The sequence below is a fragment of the Artemia franciscana genome, chromosome 13 (assembly GCF_032884065.1).
Source record: "Artemia franciscana chromosome 13, ASM3288406v1, whole genome shotgun sequence".
NCBI classification, from domain to species: Eukaryota; Metazoa; Arthropoda; class Branchiopoda; order Anostraca; family Artemiidae; genus Artemia; species Artemia franciscana.
The window spans coordinates 38,937,036-38,961,566 of NC_088875.1; the positions used below are offsets into that span (position 1 = coordinate 38,937,036).

The 24,531-nt window shown below is 33.1% G+C and overlaps 1 protein-coding gene across 3 annotated transcripts; it reads right to left on the minus strand.

Moving 5' to 3' along the window:
* Window positions 1–1,433: 1,433 nt before the first annotated feature.
* Window positions 1,434–22,366, minus strand: LOC136034910 (uncharacterized). 3 transcript variants are annotated; one of them, XM_065716415.1, is made up of 4 exons: window positions 22,229–22,366; window positions 12,809–13,022; window positions 9,275–9,420; window positions 1,434–7,474 (listed from the first exon to the last, which is right to left on the minus strand). In XM_065716415.1, the coding sequence occupies exons 2-4, from the start codon at window positions 13,012–13,014 to the stop codon at window positions 7,365–7,367; spliced, it is 462 nt and encodes a 153-aa protein (XP_065572487.1). In that variant the 5' UTR covers window positions 13,015–13,022; window positions 22,229–22,366; the 3' UTR covers window positions 1,434–7,364. The 3 variants fall into 3 exon arrangements, with proteins under 3 accessions (XP_065572487.1, XP_065572485.1, XP_065572486.1); XM_065716413.1 differs by lacking the exon at window positions 22,229–22,366 and adding an exon at window positions 21,974–22,058; XM_065716414.1 differs by lacking the exon at window positions 22,229–22,366 and adding an exon at window positions 19,664–19,867.
* Between the last annotated feature and the right edge of the window lie 2,165 nt (window positions 22,367–24,531).

Sequence of the window (24,531 nt, forward strand, 5' to 3'; positions counted from 1 at the left end):
ATTGCTGATTTTTGCTCGACGAAACAGAAAAAACTGGTCAATACCACAGGCAAACTAAGGGAAAATAATCCCAGGCCCAAAATCAATCGGTACTATGAGAAAGACGATCGGTTTTTAGCGTTTCCCCATGCGTTAGAACGAGATATAAATCAGCCTACTTTCGAGCACATTTGTACAAGCTTTTTGTAAATCTAAGTCGTTTATCGACAGCTACAGTGAAATATTCAAGAAGGGCACGTTATCAATTTTGCCTGTGATAGATTAGTAAAAGAGTTTGCTTTAAAGTCAATTTGTACGTACAGATTTTACAGACACTAAATCGGAAAATCAGCAATAGTGAAAATTCCTGCCTTACTTCCTCTTCTTGAAGATCGATAAGAAATATGTTTTAAAGCCAATTTACCTCCTGTATATCAGCCAATTAGTTTACTATAGGGCTAACTTGTACGTAAATAGTCTGTATACATAGAAGGCCTTAACAGCTTAAGGGGAAGACTAATATACTTTTATAGACTGCCAAAAGGGGGCTTTTAGCCCAATCGCCTTGAAGGCAATTTATATGCACAGATAATATATAAGGACACTGAAAATCTTATGGACAGCTAAGGGAAGACCCTCTACGCCATCTCATATACTCTTATAAACTCGCCAAAATTACTTTCTTTTTTCTAAATATATTTTTCATCATTTTGCTTGCATCCACGTAAGCTCAAACCAATTTGTAAAATACTTCTTACCTTGCAATAAATGTTTTGTTTTTTTTACCCGGTTAATGTGCAGATAAATGCACGGATCTCATAATTAGTGCTCAAAATTGACAGGAAAATAACTGTATTAAATTGAAAAAAAGAAAAATATACCTCTAATATATATGTTTGTTCAAGTCAAAACATAAAAGGCTATAATTCTTATGTATTAACCACTCTTAGAGGTTTTAAAACAGGTAGTAGAGTGCAGGGCCGTAGCCTTTTTTTTAGGGTTACAATTTTTTTTAATGTATCAAATTTGTTTATAAAATTTTTGTTTCGTTTTTGCGAGTCGAACAATATTTCGGAGGGGGGGTCACACGTTCTTACCCCCCCCCCCCCCTAGATAAGACCTTGGTAGAGCATTCCTTTAAAATACGCTTTGAACATGTGATTTTTAATCATTGATTATGTGCTTAGTATTGTTCAATTAAAGAAATCTTTGACAATTAAATATCATTTGAGCGTGAGGACAAGTTGCCAACCCACGGAACTTAAAGAATCTCCTTTTGTAAACGTACAAGTTAGAGAAAAATCAATTTTTAGGCCTGAATATTTTTTGAAAATGATACAATATCCCTTTAGAAACTTATTCTTCGAATTCTTTCGATTTTTTTTCCAATACGAATATGTGTAGATACTGAGCATTGCTTACTAATGTCCTAATTCCTGACAAAGCTATTCGAATTTCCATACAAAGAAGCCTTTTAATTCTTATAAACTTAATAAATAATACTTACAAGCTAAGCTTTTGAACAATCAAGAAAGACCTTCACATACAAAAGAGATCAAAATAAAATAATCAGAAGAACAAAGATCAATATTTTGTACTGAAAATAGACAATGCAAAACCACAAACCATTTTCATCACTAAAAATACAGCTCTTTCTTACAGAATGCGATGATTACCCGCCAAGCATTTGTTACTCTCCAAAAAATGAACTGATAGCAGTGGTGGTTCTAGGCCTGGTCAGGGGAGCGCCTGCTCCTTCCCCCAGTTTACTGACATTAAATTCCTTTTATCTTGTATTTTTACACTCCTATGGTATATCCCCCCCCCCAGATTATGAGGTCCAAAAACGCTATTGATCAGGTTTTGTTGCAGCTTACCACAAAAGAAACGCCAATGCGCCGTTGAATTCGAGGTTTTTTGGTAATTAGCTTTATATAAGGACGCTGATTCACAAAACCTGAGTGATTTCTGCTTGAAAAAAAAGTTGGCAGTGTATGAGTACTGTATCGCTTAGACTTGGCCGGTTTTTACGTTGAGTTAGTAAGCTAGGGCCCTAGATTACAGCAAATAATTTCTGAGACCACACTGGCTAATCATGCCAAAACAAAAGAATCGTAAAGAAGAAAGAAACGAGGATAATAACAGCCAGTGAAAAATAGAAGAGAACTAACGGTAGGGACATCCGCTTGGCCGTCTAGTAGTGTTTCACCCCTATCTTGCCATTTTAAATCGCCCTGGTCAAACCAATCTAAGCTTCCCATTATCTTTGGTAAAAGATAATCCGTAGTTTTCCCTGGTAGTCTGGCCGCCCCTAGTAGTGTTTCATTCCTATCTTACCATTTTAAATTGCCTTGTTCAATTTCTTCTAAGTTTCCCATTATCTTTGGTAAAAGATAATCCCTAGTTTTCCCTTGTTATTCCCTAGTTCTATTTCTAGTAAATTCTAGTTCTATTTCTAGTGCAGTTCTATTTCTAGTAATCCCTATCCAATTTTAAATCGCCTTAGTCAAGCTCTTCTGAGTTTCCCATTATGTTTGGTATGTTTTTAATCCCTAATTTTCCCTAGTTAATCAGTCCCTATCTTACCATGTTAAATCGCCAAAGCTCAAACTTTTATGAGTTTCCCATTATGTTGGGTATGATCCTTACAGATCACAAACAACATTTTGAGCCTAAATTCTCGAGCCTACATGTCATTACGTTTTGAATTTGTCAGAGAATTTTCAAGTGTTTTTTCTGATTAGTATATTTCGTCAAACTTACATTTTTAAACGAAAGTTTTGCTGTTTTTCTCAATAAGCAGCCAAAGGTAAATTTAGTGCGACTTGCGTCATGTTTAAAATTTTGCTTCGCGGATGTATGCTCCTGGCAACTGTAATACCAAACTTCTCAAAGAGATCTGACTTTATTTAGTGGAAACTGGCGTTGTGATTAATCTTACCAAATGAATCACCGTATTGTATGCATTAAGCAGCCATTGTAGAGAGCAAACGTCACCAAAAAACTCCAGTCTTACAAACAAGGCTATTTTATCTCATTAGACAACGGATTAAGCAGTTTAACAAAATTCTCGGCAGGGCTTTAAACTTGCGTTCTTCCGGCAGATATTTATTTTTATGATTATGTTTGGAAATTTCGTTTTTTTTTTCTTTAAGGAGAGAGGGTATATGAGCTTACTTTCAGGAGTATTATTCTAATAACCTGTATTTTGTCAAAATTGTATATTTCGAAGTTGTTTGAAAGTACTTTATATCGTTTTCTTAAATAAGCAGTAAAAGCTAAATTTTATGGGACTACTGTTACGTTTAAAATTTTTCGTCGCGGAGGCGCAATTTTCGTAACTTGAATAATGAACTTCTGAATGAGATCTGGATTTATTGAGTAGAAACAAATGTTGTGAAATATTTTATCACAAGATTTTACGCACTAATCAGGCAAAAGATCATATTATAAAAGAAAAACAATGGTCTTGGAAACAGGGTTATTATGGAGTCTTATTATTAGCCTATAGAATAGGAAATTCCAATAAATTCTTGTTGTAATTCCTCAATAGGGACGAAACTTGCGTTGTTCTGGAAGATATTTTTTCTAATTACAATATTTCAAATTTCCATTTTCCTTTTATGGGTAGGGGGCGGATCTTGCTTTTAGGAGAAATTTATGTAATTACCCGTATTTTGCCAAATTCTATACTTCGATATTTTTCAAACAACTTTAATTCGTTTTTTCCAATAAATAGTTAAAACGAAATTTTATGAAACTAGCGTCACGTTTAAATTTTTCTTTGCGGGGGCGTACTTTTCGCATTAAATACCAAACTTCCGAATGAAATTCCGGCTCGTGCTACCATGTACACGCGAAAATTTGAACAAACAACACAATGGGCTATAAATATAACCACCGGACAATAATATAAACAAACAAGGTAGACATAAATTCCCTGAGCATACTGATCTAGACGCCTTTAAGTCGGTACAAATATTAGTCATTTCGTCTTTCATATATTTCACACTAATCGCGTAATTACTAGGCAGTCATGCGTAACTTCTAATTTTTTTTTAGGTAACTATTGGGCGTAGTTTAAAGGTAAATAAAGTATAGTAATTTTTACTAATTACAGTGTTGCGATTCTGTCAACGATTTAGCTTTCTTTTTCGTTGGATTTTGACACACGTAGCTATTAGTACACGTGTAAGAAATTGAAAGATTTTCTAGGGGAGAACCCCCACCCCACCCGAAAATGATTACTGAGTTACAAGGTTGTGGGTGAATTTTATTTCCTGCATTTTATTGGATTTCATACGATTTTTAATGTTACAAGTATTTAAATGCAGAATATATAAAAATAAAACAGAGAAGAATAATGGAAAAATATAGTGGGGGAAAGCTGATGACGTTTATATGAAACATTTTTGCATTTGTCCAAAATCTTCCAAAATTTTTCTTAAATTAGTTTTAGAAGATTTTGCCTTCATTCAATTTTTTTACACAAAATATGATCAACTTAAATTAAATATGGTTTTTACTTTATAAATCCCTCTTTCCTAACACGGCCTGACAATTTCACCTTAAATACTCATTTATTTTAATAATTTCTTAGTTTACTGTCAACAGCATAACGAATTACGTAGATAATTTCAAGGCCATACTGCCTTTCCATGACGGTAAATAAAAGTTCAAATAGGGATAAATCCTTTTAATAGACAGTGATAAATATCGCAAAAGACACTAGGTATTTCGGTCACGTATGCAGTGACCGTCACCAATATTATCTAGTCTTTTCTTGTGAAATTTATCACTGTCTATTAAAAGGATTTATCCCTATTTGAACTTTTATATATAACGAATTACTGATAGACTGAGCTTGGTATATTAACAGAATTAACTACATTTATGGATATTTTCACGATTGTTTATATATCTTTAAGAATTTTATATGAAGGCTAGAGCGTATTACTATAGTTTGACGTCATTCTGTTTTGCTGGAATAACTCCGTTGTCCCTATCTAATCCTTAAATCAACCCTAATTCAAAATGGGGGTGGAAAAATTAGCATCTTGCACTTAATAAACCAGAAAAAAACGAAATCATCCGCTTCCTAATATTATCTCCCCCTCCTAAAAAAGGAATACGATATTATATATACTATTGGATGCAAATTCTCTGGCTATAAAACGGTTTTAAAATTTGCTTTTTTACGTTCCCCCCCCCCCCAACTGAAAATATTTTTAGGATAGTATTCCTTTATATTTTCAAAGTTTTGTAGTCGCTGGGAAGTATTAAAACCTTGTTACTTGATATTGAATTACGATTCTAAAAAACGTCATTAATCTCAAATTTGGTTGTTCCTTTTAGTTGGGGGATACTCTTCTCTCTGCCCACGTTTCCATCAATATGATCGAAAATTCAGCACATATTATTTGAATCTCATCTTAAAGAGTCAAAAACACACTTTAAAACGATTTTCCAGCCAAAGGGTGCAATAGTGTATATAATATTTCAATAAATATAATATATATAATATTTATATATATTATATTTATAATATAATATTTCGTCTCATCGTCTAATTGAGATTCCAAGATTTAAAGAAATATATAGCTGGGGTGCAAAAATCCAAGCAAATTTTTAGACAGTTGTTGATCACCAATTCCCCCATCAAACAGAATCAATAATTTTAAACGTATTAAAATATTAAAAAAGAAAACGCTCTACAAATCCCTGACTATCCCTTAGAAGTGAAAGGATATGCGACGTGGTCCGTATATTTCGCTACACATAAGAAGAAGAATAAAAGTTATTTGTATTCCTTTGTGCGAATTTCCAAACCTACTTCTTAACAGCTGAGTATTAAAAAAATATCATTATACAAAAAGCACAAAAGAAGTACATCAAGCATTGGCTATGCATGTTGTATTTTTTTAAAACTTAAAAAAAAAACTTTCATGGTTTTTACGAGACTTTTCTTCATAAGTATTTTAGTCACTTTACGTATTATTAATAATAATATTTATACATTACACACACTAATCATTTCAAATAATTTTCTATGAATGTCTATCTATCAGTCACTTTCAATTATTTTCTTCAAATACATACGACACTTAACAGTTATAAATCAAGTCTGCGAAATTCAAAAATCAAGCATAAAATAAAAACAAGGCGAATCATTTGAAATAAGCTGAAATTTTGGCTGTGCTAATTCAATGCGAAGTCACATATTCATCAAAAATCAGCTTTACATCGAACAAAAACAAGCTCAGCTCGCTAGAACAATTAACCTTATCTATTTTTGGAATCTCAGTTGGTTTGCAGATATTTCAAGACTTATGGCTTACATATAATTACATTGTTTTCCTTTTTCAGCAACAGCAATATTTCAAAAGGGGAATCATGTCAAGGAAAGAGACAGAGGGGGGAGAGCAGAAAATTTCGAGGGATTACGAAACTGAACCTTTATAGCACAAAACAAGTCCTTTTTCAGCTCTGTCGCTTAGGAAAGTACTTGGGGGAGGGGGGGGGGAATCAAGTGTCATTAGCCATCTCTAAACTTATGGCGATAACTTTTTGAAAGCTTCAGGCTCAGTCAGGAATGTGCACAGAAAACGATTTCGGCAGAAGGAGGGTGTGCACAACTTCATAAAAGCAAAAAAAGGCAAATTGTCTCGAATGCATACGAAGCTATAGGCGAAAACTGCAAGAATATCGAGATTTTAGAGGGCGGGACGGACCCCCAAATCCCTCAACCCTTTACGTATGTACCTTTTCAAACCATTATTGATTTTTTTTTTTATCTAACGTTTTAGGATCAACGTTATAGTTTTAAAGATTATTAACGTTGTAGTTTAAAGATGGTCTTAGCAAAAATGTTTAGAACTTATTATGAACAGGGCAACGAAAACAGAAGATAGAAAAAACAATGTCAAAGAAGAAAAACAGATTTCAACAGAATTAAAAGAAAAAACCGGAAAACCCTAAACTGAAAGCGGATCTGCTAGAGAAGCCAATGAAGAAAAAAAAAAGGAAAAATTTATTCCTTTTTTGCATTGCACCGGACAAACAACACTTCTTCACTACTAAGGTCCCTGCGTCGGCCTTGTAGTGTGTTGCTACTATCGTATTCAATGTCTGGGTCTCGTATGACCAAGCTGAGATCAAACCCACTGCGCTACCATAGGGCGGCAAAATTTCATGCTTTGTAACTTGATGTCTTTTGAATTAACACAACCAAATTTTTCGCGCGAATAGTTAAGCAACAAATCTGAGATAAAGTCAAGAGATCAAAAAGTCGCCAAACTTGCAAATTAACCGACTAGAGGCGCCACACGGAATGAAATAAGAGATAGAGTGCAATCTCAACTTGAAATGCTGGCAAAATTCCTACATTACACATCAATAATGGATTTCATCTTGACGTCATCAAGGGTGTAACTTTTGGCACCTTTTTTCTCATCCACTGGACCGTTTAAAACTTCCTCGTCCTCTTCATCAATTCCTATAAATATATTTTATACTTTCTATAATTAAAGGAAATATTCTAATCTTAGAATTTCAATTTGTTTTTTTCTTTAATCAAGCTTAATTGTTACAATAGTAGTTACGATAAGCATATTAAAATAAAAACACAAACCTTATAAGGCAATTCTTAAGAAAGTCGTTAGAAAGAATCAATCCAAACTCCTAATGAGATGAATATCGAAAGTTACTTTGTTTCAGAGATACTTGCTGAATTGATAACCCCCGCCCCTCCCTCTCTCTTACTCTTTACATACTATATAGTGGTATGACACAAGTGTGACAATCTTGAAAAACTGAAAACATTTTTTGAACAAATTTCTTATGGAAAGAAAAAACAACTGTATATTACATTCTTATGAAACTCGACATAAATATATATATACACAGATAAGACACCTGTCTAGTCATAAATGACGAATATTTAGAAAGTCAGAGCTTTGGAGACATTTGCTGAATTGATACGACCCTTTTGTATGCAAAATATGGCACTCCGCTTCACCAAATATGATTTCCGCTTCACCCGGAATCACAGTAATATGTTTTGCAAGTATACTTACTTGTAAGCAGGACGAGGCGTTTCCCAGTTCAGATGATTCCATGGGAATCACATGATTCCGAGTATCACGCGGATCACGGTGATATGTCTTGCAACCAATTGTCTTAATCAGTAACTTAACTTGTATTTAAAGCAGAACCAGGCTTTTTTCGCCTCACCTAACTTCTTAAAATCAGATGTTTCGTGGGAATTTGTCTAGCCATGAGTTCCATAGACACAAGGCGACTAAGCTAAGTTACAACATTGACCCTCACTCCAAGCCAAATGATTGGCGACACCAGGACTAGCCTCAGTCCCGAAGGACATAGAATTGGCACGTCATTCACTCGGCTAGGCTGACAGCTTACAATTGGCTGTTGGGAAGTGACAGCTTCCCAACAGCTTCCTGGTGACAGCTTCCTGGTGAAAAACTTGTCAGTTTTGTGACAAACTTGTCAGTTGAAGTCAAACTTGTCAGTTGACAAGTCAACTTGTTGTTGTGTCAAACTGTTGTGTCAAACTTGTCAGTTCAAGTGACAGCTCCCTGGTGAAAAACTTGTCCTTAGCGAAAAAATATAAGGCGAATCCCAAAGCGTTGGTAATATGAAATCTACACAATTCATTTGTAGCACCACCACTTGACATACATTATATATATATATTTATTTATTTTTTTTGTTATTCTGTATTATTTCTAAAATCAGATACGGCTTCTCTATCGAGGAATAGTTCTTTTTTACTCTTTTTCAATTTTTTTTATTTTTAGTTTTAATGTTTTTCCCTACTTTCTTTTGATAACATTATTTTTTTTTACTTTTGGTGTTAATTTACAATATCACAGAGTGATCTTAATATTAAGAGGGCTGTAGACCCCCTCGACCCCTTACCCTTTAAGCTAAATTAAACATTCGTATAACAATGTTTGGAGAACTAGAGATTACTTTCGTGGATTTGCTTCACACATTAAAATAGATATTTCCTAAACACAAGGTAAAACGCTTCTTTACACATATGTTCAAATTTTTCAAGTTGAAAACAACGCTTCAAAGTGGAGCCCACTCCCCCACCCAGCAGCAACCATAATATGCTCGTAGTCAAAATAGATTCTTCAAAATAAAGAGAAGTAAGAAAGACGCAGTAATAGGTTTTTTTGTCTGTATGTAGAGGGGAAGCTTAAAAACTTAGGCAGAAGAACTAAAAAGTTTGGCAACAACCAGCATAATGGATCTGAAAATTACTTACGATAAGCAACGGATTCACTGGTAAAATGACGCGATTTGCAGGTAGTATATAGGGGACATTTACTCCAAAAGCAACAAACAACCACAATAACTGATGCCAAGATACAGAGTAGTATTACCATAATAGGAATCCATACCATGCCAAAACTAAAATACGAAGGAAAAGAGGGTAAGTAAAGGGGAAAAGAAACTTAGCCATACAAAAATCAAAACATGTCCTGTAGTTTCTTCATGTTAATAAACTGGATACATCATGGATGGCGGGGACAAGGCTATTCCAACAGAAAAGGGAAGTTACCCCTCCCCCTTCCTTTTAAAATAACCGTGCATATTTGAAATTCCTTTCAAAAAACTAGATACTATACACTTAAGCACAAACAGGCTATATATTAGGAAGGGTATTAGAAAAGTTTTTCAGAGGGGAAGGCGTCTAAAAATGAAAAAAAAAACAAAAACAATACGGCCATCTCTCTAATGTCTCTTTTTTATTTGTTAATAGGGCAGTGTTACCTATTAGCTACTAAAGTGCGTACCGACTGTCCAAACCTTTAGGTATAGATAGTCAGAAGATTTATGAGTGTTAATCTGATATTGAAGAAATGAACCCTGCTTTAATTTAGAGACAAATTTTGCTTAATTTATAGAAATTAAGGTACTTGAATAATTATTAGCATTTCTGCGTTTAACTGGTATTTTCGGATTTTAAGGCCTTTAAAATCCAATCCGTTTTCAGTCCATCAAATTATAAATTAGTATTAAGTTAATATTATTAATCACTTGATCAAATAATAAGCTAAATTTAGTCAATTAGTTTAATTAAATACACTTAGTTTAATTAAATAAACCGTGTCAAGTTTTAAAATTATTAAATTCTTGATATTATTTTTAGTTCATTATGAATCATGTTTGAAAAAAAAGCTTTTATTTTATTTATCAGAATGGCTTGTATTTAAAGGCAAAAACAAACAAAAAACTAGGGAAAAGCTTCTTCTTGTGCCAGTTGGTTTACGGGTAAATGCTCTGGCTAGTAAACCAGAAATTGATGGGTTCAACTAACACACAAACAAAAATTCATTCTACGATGGAAAAAAAGAAAGATTGAATCGGCGGCTAAAACCCAAAGATGGCATTGCCTTGTTTATATCTGGTAAACTTCCGATTTCTGTAAGAAGTTACTTATCTAGAAACGAGCAAAAATTTTCGCACCCCTCTCTCTCGTGCTACGAAAAATGTTATCTCCCTCCAATCCCCCCGGGTTGAGCATGGGGGCACCTAACAGCCTACTAGGCTATATTTTGGACTATTAAAACGAGGCTAACGCAGGCTATTAGAAATAGACTAGTTAAATTGTAGTAATAACGATTCTAGTAAAAAATACTTAAATGTCAAGATATCAGAAGAGGTACGGAGGAGAAGGTCTCTCTTCCTCACAAATGTTCAGTCAAGTTATCTTTAAAAATCAAGTGGGGAAAAGCTTAGAAAAAATTACTACAACCCAATTCCCTTGGTTCAATTTGAAACGATTTTTGTGAAAACACTTAGATACAGTTACACTCATACAACCCACTTATTATTCACAATGTAGCAAAACAAAAAAAAAATAATGAAATCTCATACTTTTAACAGTTCAGTCCACTAACTGGACATACCTGGTAATCCAAACATCCGTATCTTTTTTATTAATGATTATAATCTAAACTTACTTTCAACACAAGACAAATTATTTTTAACCCATTTTAAGGCACTTTTCATGGTTCAACTGATTGTACAGAATGAATATTTTATTAAAATATCAATATGAAAAAAGCTGCAGGATCTCGGGAAAAGGGCTTAATCATCATTTAAACTTACATCACTCAAGCAGACGAAAAGAGTGGCAATTAGCTTATCCCTTCTCTTTCCATAAAACTCATGCAGATGGTGGTTTCCATAAAAAATAAACTACAAAAAAAAAAACTAAGGAAAAACTAAAGCTGAAAAACCAGGAAAATCACAGCTACATACTTGCAGCTCCCAGTTTGCTCTACTGAGATGAAATATACAATAGATAAAAAAATCGTCCAGAAAAATTTGCCATATAAAATCCATTTCCAAAGTTCATCTTGCATTCCTCTACTGAATAAACTAGATAGGTTTCTTTTCTAACATATATGTTTTGACTTCACAAATATCCCATTTATAACATTTTGTAAATCAATGGAAACTTCCTAATCAACTTATTCCCTACCTACAGCAGCAGTGCCAATTGGTAGGGAGAAGGGACACCATCGCCCTCCCAATAGATATCGAAAAAACTTTTGTTGGTATCAAAAAATACATTTTTTCTGGTATTTTTATTAAAGCTAATCGAAAAAGAAATCAATCTTCCTCCCCTCCCTAAGATTTCGAAAAATGCATTTCTCTGTCCCCTAATATTTTCGTATTGGTGCAACTGATCTACAGAATTTCTGCAAAAACTGTCTAAGGATTTTACGGATTGTCAACAAGAACTAGTATTTAAAAGTATATATTATATTGTGGAGACCTTGATCAACAAAAGGTTGAGTCATTTACAACAAAAAATACCATTATTATTAATTGTTAATGTTGAAATATTGCTACAAAATATTATGAGGTGGATAGACACCATCCTGTAACACAGAATATTGTTAGTTTTTAATGTTATAGTTAAAATACTGTTACAAAATAGTGAACAACACCAGATCATGCTGGGTGAACACCATTTTATGACATAAAATACAGTTATAAATAGGCTGAGCGGGTTGGGCACCATCTTATTATGTGAAATACTATTATGATTAAACTATTGTTATAAAAAATTGAATAACAAAAGGTAGAGTTGTGTGAACACTGTTTCATGACATAAAATATTCTTCTTCTCAAAATATTTGTACAGAATATAGAACAACTCCACCGTGTGGAGTAATAACTACAGGTGTATGGACACCATCTTATGACATAAAACACTGTTATGAAATTTAGAACAACACCAGATTAAGTTGGATGGACACTTTTTATGTCATTAAAATGTTCTTGTTACATATTGAATAACACCATGGACATCACCTTATGGCATATAATATTGTTATAAAATATGGAACAAAACCATGTTGAGTTGTGTTGACACCATCTTACAAGATAAAATATTATTATTGTTAATTAATTGTTATAAAATAGAAAAAAAACAAGGTCGAACTGGGTGGGCAACATTTTAAGAGACGAAATATTGTTGCGAAAGCACAGGATGGCTGGCGCCCATCCTCCATTGCACTTCCCAGCTGAAGGGCCTTGAGACAGAGATCAGCACCGCCGGTTCAGATCTTAAGGGTCTAGTATTGCAACCTTTTACCTTCTTTTTATAAAATATTGAAAAACACAAGATTGATTTGTATGACACCATCTTACAACATAGAATATGATTATTGTTTGAAATGCCCTTAAATGAAATTAAGTCGATTAAGTATTAATCACAAAAAAATAGCAAGCAAATAATAGCAAGCTGGCAAAAATACTGGTAAAAAAAAGGGAAAGACACCTTTCAATTATCTGAAATTGTTCTACTGGACAGCATAATGGTTGCAAGCCTTCTGGACAGCATTTAAGAAAAGTAGCTGGAAAAGAGGTTCCAGGACATTCGTAGCTCTCCACAATTGACTCTTGCCTGCTGCTTCCACTTGTATCATTCAGGTGCATATTCAGCGTTTCAGCATCAATAGTCAGGGTACAAAGTGTATGATTCATCCTATTACCTGAAATAAATCACAAAATAAAAGGGTTTTCTGGACTAGTGATCCATTTAAATGCAAATAAAAGGTTCATATATAAAAGTGTACATAGCAACAGTTTTGGAGAGATATATGAAGATTTATCCAGAGGAGGGGGGAGGTTATCCAAAGAGTTTTTTTGAGTTTTTTCAAAGAAATCATTTGAATAAACCCAATGAAATTCATCACCACCACCCCTCCCGCATGTGCAGTTATGTAGAAAGCAAAAACTAGGATAGACATCAATATTTAGCAAATAGCCATTGTCAGGCCAAAATATTTATGTGGTAAATACTTTGAAAACTATAGCAATAGATGAATGGCACACATTTTCTATGGTAACATAATTTTTTATACAAAAAGAGCAGACAGTACATAGAACTCCCCTTGTTCCTCTCATGTGATTAGATAGGAAACTTGGCTTTTGAGAAAATATAACAATTCAAAATAGGGATGAAACCTTTTAAGATACAGTGAAACAAATATAAGATTTTAAAATAAAAGGTTTCATCCCTATTTTGAACTGTTATATTTTCGTCATGGAAAGGCAGTGTGGTCTTCAAAGTTATCTTGGTTTTTGAGAGCACATCCAGCTCGAGTGACACACATTTGCATGTCAATGTTGATGATTTATGTAATTTGAGGCCTTAAACTTTTTTCAGGTGGAATAAAACCTGGACATATGCTATTCTACTTTTTACATTTTTAATGTATTCACCATCCTTGCTAATGTAATTTGATTTGGGGAGGCTAGACATTCTTCATTAATCTTTATATAAGGAAGGTAAACAAAAGGCTCCACAGTAGATAAAATAACTTTAACTTTCTAATCTTGTATTTCGAAGTGAAAATTTAAAAATCTGTTATGACCTTTCTTTTTTACAATTTTTTCAAGGGGCTTTGGTACCTTAACTGATCATCTTTTTATAAACTTTTCTAATTCAGATGACCAAATTATTTAGAATTGATTGGGCAGTCTTCTCACCACTTGTAGAGCTTGGATAAAATATCCAAATATCCTAAACAACAGAAAACTAAAATTTGACATCTAATATTCAAGAAATCTTGAAAAAACCATTCCAATTCTTCTGTTTTGTACTAGAGATAGAAATATTCAAGTTTAATGAAATTTTGATTATTAGAAAGGATTAATTTTGCTTTTTTCAACTGGCCAGAGCAGAATTTTCTGTTTAAAGTTCAGGAAAGGACAGTCCATAGAAATATAGGACAGATCTGCTTGGAAAACATTAAAAATCAGACCAAAGAGTAATTTAATTTTGAATAATTTGATAGATTTGGGAGTTCTCTGTTATATTAACCACCTAGATTGAAAATCTTGCTGATGCAAAATGCATAGTATTTATACTTGATATTAAATAGATAATGCTTTGTTTAAAAATTAGTAAGAGATTATACATTTTCTATATTTTAGACTAGCCTCTTGTTAGCTTTTTGAACTGTTGACACATTTAGATCCCCCATCAATCTCTACCAAAATTGCTTTGGGAGTTCTGGTACTGGTACTGGGAAACTGTGGTACTGGGAAAAATTCATTAATGAACCTTTGTCTTTGAGACAGTCAGCTCATGCTACTATTGATAAGAAATAAGTTACAGAAAATAATTATAAAAAAACCAGCAAACTTTCTTATGTATTCTAGGGCTATATGTCTATTAATGCAAAATGCCAGATGTAGTTGTAAATTATGACTGTCATGGTAGCAATCATTGTATTTGAAAACATTTTTGATTTGCATCATTTATTGTTACTACAGTGTTTAGTTCATAGGCCTAATGCCAGTAAAAATAAAAAAAACTTTTGTGTATGGCCTAGGGGTTGAATCCAGGCAAAAGAGGGGGAGGGTGACGGTACTTGTGTATTATTCGGAACACGCTCAATAAGGGAAGTTAGGTTCTTTCGTGAAAAAAAAACTATGATGCAGGTACATTTTAATGATATAAATGATATATTTGTTCATAGGCCTAATGCCAGCAAAATCAAAAAAGACTTGTGTGTGTAGTCTAGGGGTTGAATTCAAGCAATAGAGTTTTGGAGAGGGTGAACAGCGTTTAATTTTTTTATGGTAGGGAACTTATAACTTACTATTTTTTGTCTCAATATTTTTACATCATTTTAATATCAACAGATTTATTAGAACTTCAACCCTCAGCAGATTTTAGATTAAATTTACGACCATTTCCACAACCAATTTACAGCATATAATCATTGAGGTTCCCTTTAAACTGCTGGTATTTCTCTGTTCAAAAGTTTATCAGGGTAGAATATTTTATTCCCCCTGCTAAAAAAAAAATGATGGATCCACCCATGCTTTTTCCATGTTTAAAGTTGTGTTTGGGACAATTCTTCCCCAGTTCTCTGATGGCTCCATATAAAGGCTTAAGATACATATAGAATCAAACTATAAAAAAAAAACACTAACACTAAGAAATTTTTCATTTTTACAGTTTTAGTTTTGTTTGCATTTTAGACAACTCATCTCTAATGGTTTTGTATAGCCCTTGGCTATATTTTTCCCATTTACATCTGTTTTTGAATCAGTTTTCATCAATTATAATGTTTTTTTGTTGTTTTTTTTTACCCAGCCTAGGCTATATGAGACAATTAGCCTAGGCCATCTGGGAATATAACAAACAGCCTAGGCCATCTGGGGATGAACTGTCAAATACAAAACTTTAAATATAAAATCAGCAATGTAAAAATACCTCTCTTTTTATTTTAGCATGCATTTTTGGAGTTTCTATTTTGAAAATTTACCCCCATTCATATAGTGCATTATTTTCAAGCTGGAAAGTAAAGGCAGCTTAGCTTTCCATCAACATTTACACTAGGCCTAATTGAAGGTTGCAAGAAGACAAGATCTGGCAAAATTATAGCATCCTAGATTAGAAGCTGTTCTGAAGGAAACCCTATAATAACCAAAGAGTAGTACCATTGCATTCCCCAATAGATATTCTTTCCAAATATATACTGATATATAAAATTATATAAATATATAAAATTGCAAATTCTGTAATTTAAGCAAAATATATCAAACTTTAAAAAGTGGAAGGATATGCTATATTGTTATGAACAATAAAATTTTGATTAGCAAATGTTTGAGATTTTGTCAAAGTTGACACTGTTTATCAAAATATTACTTTTAGAAAGAAATGGTGATTAGTTAATGTTTTATTGCCTATGCTTAAAACCCTTGTTTTAAATGCCTTATATATTTCTATCTCGTTGTTCTATGTTTCTTGTTACCCCCCTGAACAAACTAGTATTTAATATTTAATCTGTTATGCATGGGCGCCAGAAGGGGGGGGGCATGTCCCCCCTGGAAATTTGGGACCATAGAGTAATTATAACGAAACCAAAGGAAAAAGATCAAAATAGGGAAAAAACATGGAAAAATGTGTGCTGCCCCATTGTTGGCTGCCCCCCAATGGATTTTGACCCTTAATAAGGAAAATATAAGTTCTAATTTGTGACTGAGTGACCCCTTTTCAGTTTTCCACAAACACTTTTTTCTAAATGATTTGGTTGGAGTAACAGAAAAAAATCTCATTTTTCATAGTAATGAATGATAAGCAAATAACCTCATTGCCAATAGCGAAAGCATAAGAACCTAACTATTGATAACATTCAAAGAATCAGCTTTTTATGGTGATCCTAGATATATATTTGTTTATTAGTAATTAGTGCAATTATTAATACACAAGAAAGTCTGCATAATTATGGAAAACACAAGAAAAACAACTTAATGAGGGGTGATTAAAGCAAAAATATGCCATAAACTTTTGCTTGCATTGCAAGAGCACCCATGAGCTGATCTATGAAGTCACTTTAATCAGAAATGTTTCTCCTGAATGGAATGCTGGGAATTTTTGTATTTTCCCTCTGAACATATAGGTTTAATCTTCTTTTATCATCATTTTTTTTCATGAGTGATTGTATTTATCTAGTTGTCACTTTGAAAAAGATTTAGTTTTTTATAGTTATGGAGTATAAAGGCACTGAATATATTGGTTTTTGGTATTCAAAATTAGATTAAAAATATTGAATTAAAAGTTTTTATTTGATTTTCTTAATTTTAGTTTTAATGTTTTACTTTTAACGAACTACTTTGATAATGCATTACTTTTTTTTATAAACAATTGAGTCTAAAGGCATTAAATATTTTGGTGTTTGGTAACCAGGTTCAAAACTGTCAATATTGCTAAGAAAATATCCATCTTGCTCAACTGAACTGAATGCTGGGAATTTATGTCTTAGTTTTTGGAAGTAGGCTATTGTTTTGTGCATTTTTTTATAATTAATTAGTTTTTTTCATTTTTATATACTTTTACTTTAATTGACATACTTTTTCCATTGCCTTTAGAAAAATTTTTGTCTCTAAGCTTCCTTCAATTTAAAAGGTTTTTGTTGAAAAGTTTTTTTCAACTAAAAGTAAGGAGCAACATTAAAACTTAAAATGAACAGAAATTATTGCGTATATGCCAGGGGTTGCCCCCTCCTCAACACCTCACTCTTCACGCTACAGTTTTTTAGCACTTTAAAAAAAAAATTACTTATTGTTCTAATTAAATGACACTTGTGTTTCATGAGTTGTTTCTAAAGAATTGGGACAAAATTTAAACTTTAGCATAAAGAGCGAGGTGTTGAAGAGGGGCAACCCCTCATATACATAATAATTTCTGTTCTGTTTAAGTTCTAATGCTGCTCCTTATTTCCAGTTGAAAAAACTTGTTTTTTAAAATTTAATTTCTGATCGTTTTTTAAATAACGCCAGGATGCCTGGCTCCATCTCCACGAAAAAATCCCATCCCCCTCCCCAAAGAAATATCCTCTGGGCAATTCAATCCTGGTGAAAATTTACCTTGGACTATTACCCTTAACATCATCATGCCTAAAATTGAATCAGTAAAGAGAAAGTAAAACATAAAAAGAAATTTTGTACAGGAATTCTGGCAAATTCACCCAGTGTAAAACTTTCCCTGAAAAGTTCATAACCCTTGAAAATTCCCTCTCTATGGAAAATTCTCCCCATGCAAAATCCTCCCAGCAGAAAATTCGTCATCCTCTCCCCACCCAAAAAATGTATGCATACTTCCCAATAACAAATAAAACAATGGGTAAATCTTATAACTTAAAAACCTTTCCCCAGGGGCTGTAGGGGTCATTTTATCTCCACAGACATAGTTATTTGGCTTTTCAAGTATGCTGACAAAAAATGCTATGGTATCTCGAAATTTTGATTGGACGATTTTGGGAAAAAAATGGTGTGGGAGGGGGCCTAGTTATCCTCCAATTTTTTGGTAACTTGAAAAGAACACTAGTACTTTTCGTTTCCATTAGAATGGCCCTCTCCCGACGTTTTAGGCCCACTGAGTCAATACAATCACCCTTGGGGAAAAAAACAACAAAAAACAAAGAAACACATGAACATACATATGTGATCTTTATTCTGGCAAAAATTACAAAATTCCGTATTTTTCCATATATGAGCTTGAAACTTCTACAGCAGGGTTCTTTGATACACTGAATCTGATTCTGTGATTTTCATTAAAATTCTATGACTTCAAGGGGGTCTTTCTCCCTTTTTCAAAAATCAGACAAGTTTTCTCTGGCTTGTAGCTTTTGATGGGTACGATTAAACTTAATGAAAGTTATATATTTGGAATCAGCATATTAAGTCAATTCTTTTGATGTATCTATTGGCATCAAAAATCCGTTTTTAAAGTTTTGGTTACTATTGAGCTGGGGTAACTCCTTACAGTTCATTACCACAAACTGTTAACTGTTTGATTACCCACCAAAATCCAAACAGAGATCATTGAAATATTGATTGTTTTTTTTTGCATATCCAAAAGTACTGTTTACAGTTTCATGAAATGCAACTAAACAAATAAAAAAGGTTTTTCAAATAAAGTAAGGAGCAAGTTTAGAACTTGAAACAAATATAAATTACTCTCTCTATAAGAAGGACTGTCCCCTTCTCAACACCTTGCTCATTAAACAAAAATATTTTTATGCTTTGAAGAACCTTATCTTTGCAATTGCAAATTTTCTTTATAAATTTGAAAAAAGCCAAACTTCATAGTAAAGAGTTAGGAGCTAGGGAGGGAACAGCCCCCTCAAAATAAAGAATAATCTGTTCAAATAGATTTCAAATCTGCTCCTTGGTTTTATTTGAAAAACTCTTTATTTATAATTTCTTATTGTTTTCCAAATCATACCCATGCCTAACCAAGATATAATTTGAGGTTTTAGTCCCTTAAAGCATTTATTCATTGCCTTTAAAATGTGTAAACCAGTAATGATACATTGATCAGAACTGTCCTATATTTAAACTTACAATGTCAATTTTGGATAAAATTTGAATATACTTAAAAAACTGGCAATGAATAGTAATTTGGGTTTGATGAAAAGGAGTATTATTCTTAGTATGGATGGAAATTCTGTGAGGCTTTTGACCTTCTACATAACTGAAGCCATCACAACCTCTACAATAGGATTTTCTTATCAATAAATACATCATATACATTTCTTTTAATTCATTTAAGTACTTCATACAAATAGAAAAATAAATTAACAACATTAAAAAGTGCTGAAAACAAAGTTACCAACAGTATTTGCCATCCAAAGAAGTTTCCTGGCAGGGCTGATGATGACCTGCCTTGCCTTTTTGACCTTTGTGCTTGTAGATATGGGAATGTAAAATTTAGGAGTATTGAGGAACAATTTAATTCATTCTTACTCCTACCCTACCTCTTTCAACATTTATCCAAAGCCTAATGAAGAGTAAGCAGTTTGACCATTAAAATGTTCTTTTTAGGACTCTACCCTGTGCCCACCTAAACAATTACTCACCCCCTCATTATAGCTGTACCCTTATTATAGCATATACCTAATTACAGATCACCAAAAGTAGCCTAGTTTCATTATAATTAAAGCAAATCAACTTGGTCGAATCCACTACTGTCACTGTAACTTCTCAGAATTTTAAATTGACTGCAAATTCATCCTCTTTGAGATAAATTTGGTGCCCTAAAACGGCAGAAAACAATACTTTCCCTGACCCAATCTGTGTGGTCACTTAAAAAAGAGCTTTAAATTTACATTTGAATAAGCTCCCTCCCAATTATCTTCAACCTTCAGTTTGATACAATCCCTCCTGGGGAAAACAACAAAACAAATAAACATGCAACAACAATGTTTCTTCTGAATAAAAGTGAAATTCCACATTTTGAAAACTGGAACTTGAAACCTTGATGGTAGGGTTCTCTGATATGATATATCTAATAAAGGGATTCTGAATAGGATGGCTTGCTTTTTTGGGAGTTGTTCCCCTTTTTTTCAAAAATCAGGCAAATTTTTGGTTTTGGGTGGGTAAAAATAAACTGAAAGAATTTTATTTACTCAGAATCAGCATAAAAGCCAATACTGCCAGTGTAACAATTGTCATGATAATTCCATTTTTAGCTTTTGGTGAATATTGGCTGAAGTTGCTTTTTGCTTCCAGTTTTTATTGTTATCACAAACTATTTAATAAGATTCTCTGGTGACAAAACATTTTTTGAACCTGTTTATTTTATTTTATTGAATAGGACAACAAAAAGAAAGAGGGTCAATTTGACAGCTGGATAGTTAAGTTTAAATTTAGTTTTTCTTTTGCTATTCTATTTTTTTAATGTCTAAATACATAAGGAATTTAAGTTTAAGAATTAATGGTAAATCAATAATATGAACTGAAAAAAATTACCCATATATGATTGTATCTCAGTCCTAACTCTTCATTACCATCATAATTACTAAGCAATGGCATAGCCTACAGCCTAGTTAGGCAACATGCTAAATGATTTGTCAATGTTGGTATTACTGGAACAATTTTTTTGAGTCATGAAACTATTTTTGATAGATGCATTTTGACTTTTTGAACATCTTTTCTCTCTTGCAAAACTACTGCAAACTCAACCTAACCTAACAAAAAATTGTCTCCAAAAGCCACAGAGCAATTTTCAGTCTTAAAACATTAGCAATTTTAAATTTCCAATCAATGAAAATGGAAATGATTGCAATTCTATATGCATAAATACAAGAATATTTGGGCCAAAATAACTCCATAATGGTGAGTTTGCAATAGTTTTGCAAGAGAGAAAAGATGTTCAAAAATCAAAATGCATCTATTAACAAAAGTTTCAAGATCCAAAAAAATGTTCTGGTAATACCAACATTGACCAAATGTTTTGACCTATAGGCCTACAAATAGTTATATTGATGCATGATTCAAAGAGATTGTTCAAGACCTTTTTTTTATAATACAAAGCTTAACTCACTTGCTATAAATGATCAGAAGTACAAAGGCTAGAAATTATGCAGAAAATATAAAGTTTATGTCCCTGGAAGGTATTTTAAAGTACCCACCTCCACTCCTTCTCCCTCTAGAGGGCCCGGAAATTTGCCTACATGACAGGTCTATACCTATTGAAATTTTGACAAAACAACATTTTACCTTAATTTTCAGCTACTAGTTGCTTTTTCCCTGCCTTTAGTTCTGAAAATGCAATTCCTGTTATTTGAGTAGAATTTTGATAGAATATCAATGTGTTTTTTTCAAAATTTTGGAAATTTATTTGCATATCTTTAAAACCTTATAAAATGGAATTGAGCAAAGTTATGAAGCTGAAAACAGTTTTGTTGTACTTCAATTAAGCAGAAGATCTATTATGCAAGGTTTCACTTTTATAACACACATACTTTTAAAGGTCATCAAAGGTTAAGGCCCTCTAGAGGGAGGAGTGGAGGTAGTTGCTTCACAATACCTTCCTGGGACATACTTTATTCATCCCTGAAAGTTTCATTTTCTTAACCTGAAACCTTTCTGAGATAGCAAGAAGTCAATTAACTACAATTTTGCCATATCATTTGCTCACCCCCTAAGAAAAATCCAGGATCTGCACCTGCTGATAGGCTACTCTGACAATGTACACTGCCCCCTCCCATAATGGCCAAATAGATGGCCCTAGCCTACCCCTAATCAATTTATCTTTCTATTGTTTGATGTAGCATATTTATTTGTTAACAGGTAGCTGCATTCCTTTCAAAAATACTCGAGTAACATCTCCAGTACTGGGGCAAAATCATGATCAAAATGTATCTATTTTAAACATGGATGGCAGATAGCCTACCTAATCTTGTATGACACCTTTCTCAAACTGGCATAAATGAATAGCTTAATCTGAAGTTGTGTGCATTAATTTGACAGTCAATGCCAGAGTAATTAGAGTAACAGAAAAATTAACTTTATCTATTCAAATTGATTGTTGATTAATTTTATGGGAGTAATTCAGATTTTTTGCCTAGATGGCAAAATCGTCAAATCGTATCTTCTACAAAGAACGTCATTTCTGGAAAAAAATGAATTTGACACCGTTTTTGTCTGTTATAATTTTGCCCTGGCTGTTTGGACGACAAAGTCTAATTTGAAAATACAAAATGAAATGGTCATCGTAATATACGATCATCAACGTCATTCTCAATTTTCATTTGTTTATGTACTAGTTTTTGTTTTAATCTAAAAGACTAGCCGTATTTCAAATGGTAAGGTGTACAAAAAATGCGGTTCTATTCCATTTCCTAGGCCATGAGAGCAAAAATGAAATACCTGGGACATGTTTTGTATATGAAGGATGACAGATTGCCAAAGGTCGTCTTTTTTGGCCATCTATCTAGGACCAAATGAAAAGTAGGTTGTCCCTGAATGGTGTAGTTAGGAGTCGTAAGAAAGGATTTAAAGGAAATTGTAGCTTCTTGGGAGGGTGTAAAGAGGAAAAATTCGAATAGATTGGAATAAAGTTCTTTCTGTTGTACTGGCCTCAGAGGACTTGGTGCTGGAGTGAGTTGTTAGTAGCAGCCTATTGCAGTAGTAATGTGTTCTGCAGCTCCTAGCTAAGATTCGGTACGCACTATGAAACAAGCATATATTATACTATGATTTCTTTTCCAGACCCAAAAACAGTATGAAAACAAATTATTTAAACTGCCAAGTAAATTTTTTCATATTTTTAATGCTTTAAGAGAATTTCGTTTTGTGAAGTGTATCTAGTGTTTTAAGACCGAAGCGATTAAGAAAAATGTCTGTGCTTAACTCTTTGACATTGGACAAATCAAAAAGAGGATAGCTATCGAACTCAGATACTTCGTTAATCGACTTAGCGGACATAATCACCAAGTACAATTCAATTCAATCATGTATATTTAAACAAAAACACATAATTACATGTACATAATCTGCCAGGAAAGCACAAAAGTGCTTGACTAGGGCAGAAACTTAACAAAAGAATAATTAAAAAATCAACTAACAAAAACAACTGGATTTATCAAAAAAAGAAAAAAAGGGGGGTCACGAAGAGAAAGAAAAGAAGAAAAAAGAAAAGAAAAGAAAAAGACCGAAAAGAGGAGGACCGCACGATATTCATATCTAAACATTATTTCTGTAACGACCCTTCACTGCTCGCTTGAAGGTAATAAGGTTATTTGAGTTCCGGATTTCCAAGGGGATTGAATTCCAGATAGCTGATGCAAAAAAATCTAATTAAAAAAGAAGCTCTTTTTGTTTGACGGTGTCTCGTGGACAATGTCACATGAATTTTGCGTTTCATAAGTATGCAAATCTTGATTTAAAGTGAATAAATTTTCAAATGACGATGGAAGGAGGTTGTTAAAATATTCAAAACAAAAAGTTGCAATCTGAAAATCCCTAGTCTTTGACACATCAAATATTTTAGTAAGTTTGAAATGGAGGTTGATGTTATCTGAATGCTGAGGAGGTGATATAATTTCAATGGCCTTGTTTTGGATGATTTAGATTCTCTTATAACATGAGATGAAGTTGCTTGCCCATATAGAGCATCCCTAAGACAAATGGGGATGAAAAATAGAATGATAAATCAATTTCAGGATTTTTTTTTTAGGGAAACGGAATTTAAGACGGCGGATAACTCCAAAGGACCTTGAAAGTTTGTTACCGATCAATTTAGCATGTTCATTCCACGAAATATTCTCATTAAATCCAAGATATCTACAGTTTTTTACTCTATTTATAATATTATTTTTTTAAATTAAATTGAGGTCTGTTTTTGAAGTTAAAAGGGTCAGATGAGCACGGATGTTTTGGTTTTGGATAGAGGCAGTGACTGAAGATTTTATTTATTTATATCTAATTACCTTTTTCTTCAATTTGTTTGAACAATTTGACCATTATAATTTTACATGTGACGGGCACTCTGTCATCTTCAGGCACGGGCAATATTTGCACCATTTCGGGTTTTATTTATAGCTGAAGTGGACACGGTTTCGCTCACTTCTTCTGAAATCAAGGACCCCACAAAAGACTAAGAAACAAAATGTTGTTTTTCCCTGCTTCAAAAGTCTCTTCTAATTATTTGTAATTAAACAAGCACTTCCTCAAATGAAGACTTGAGCGAGAACC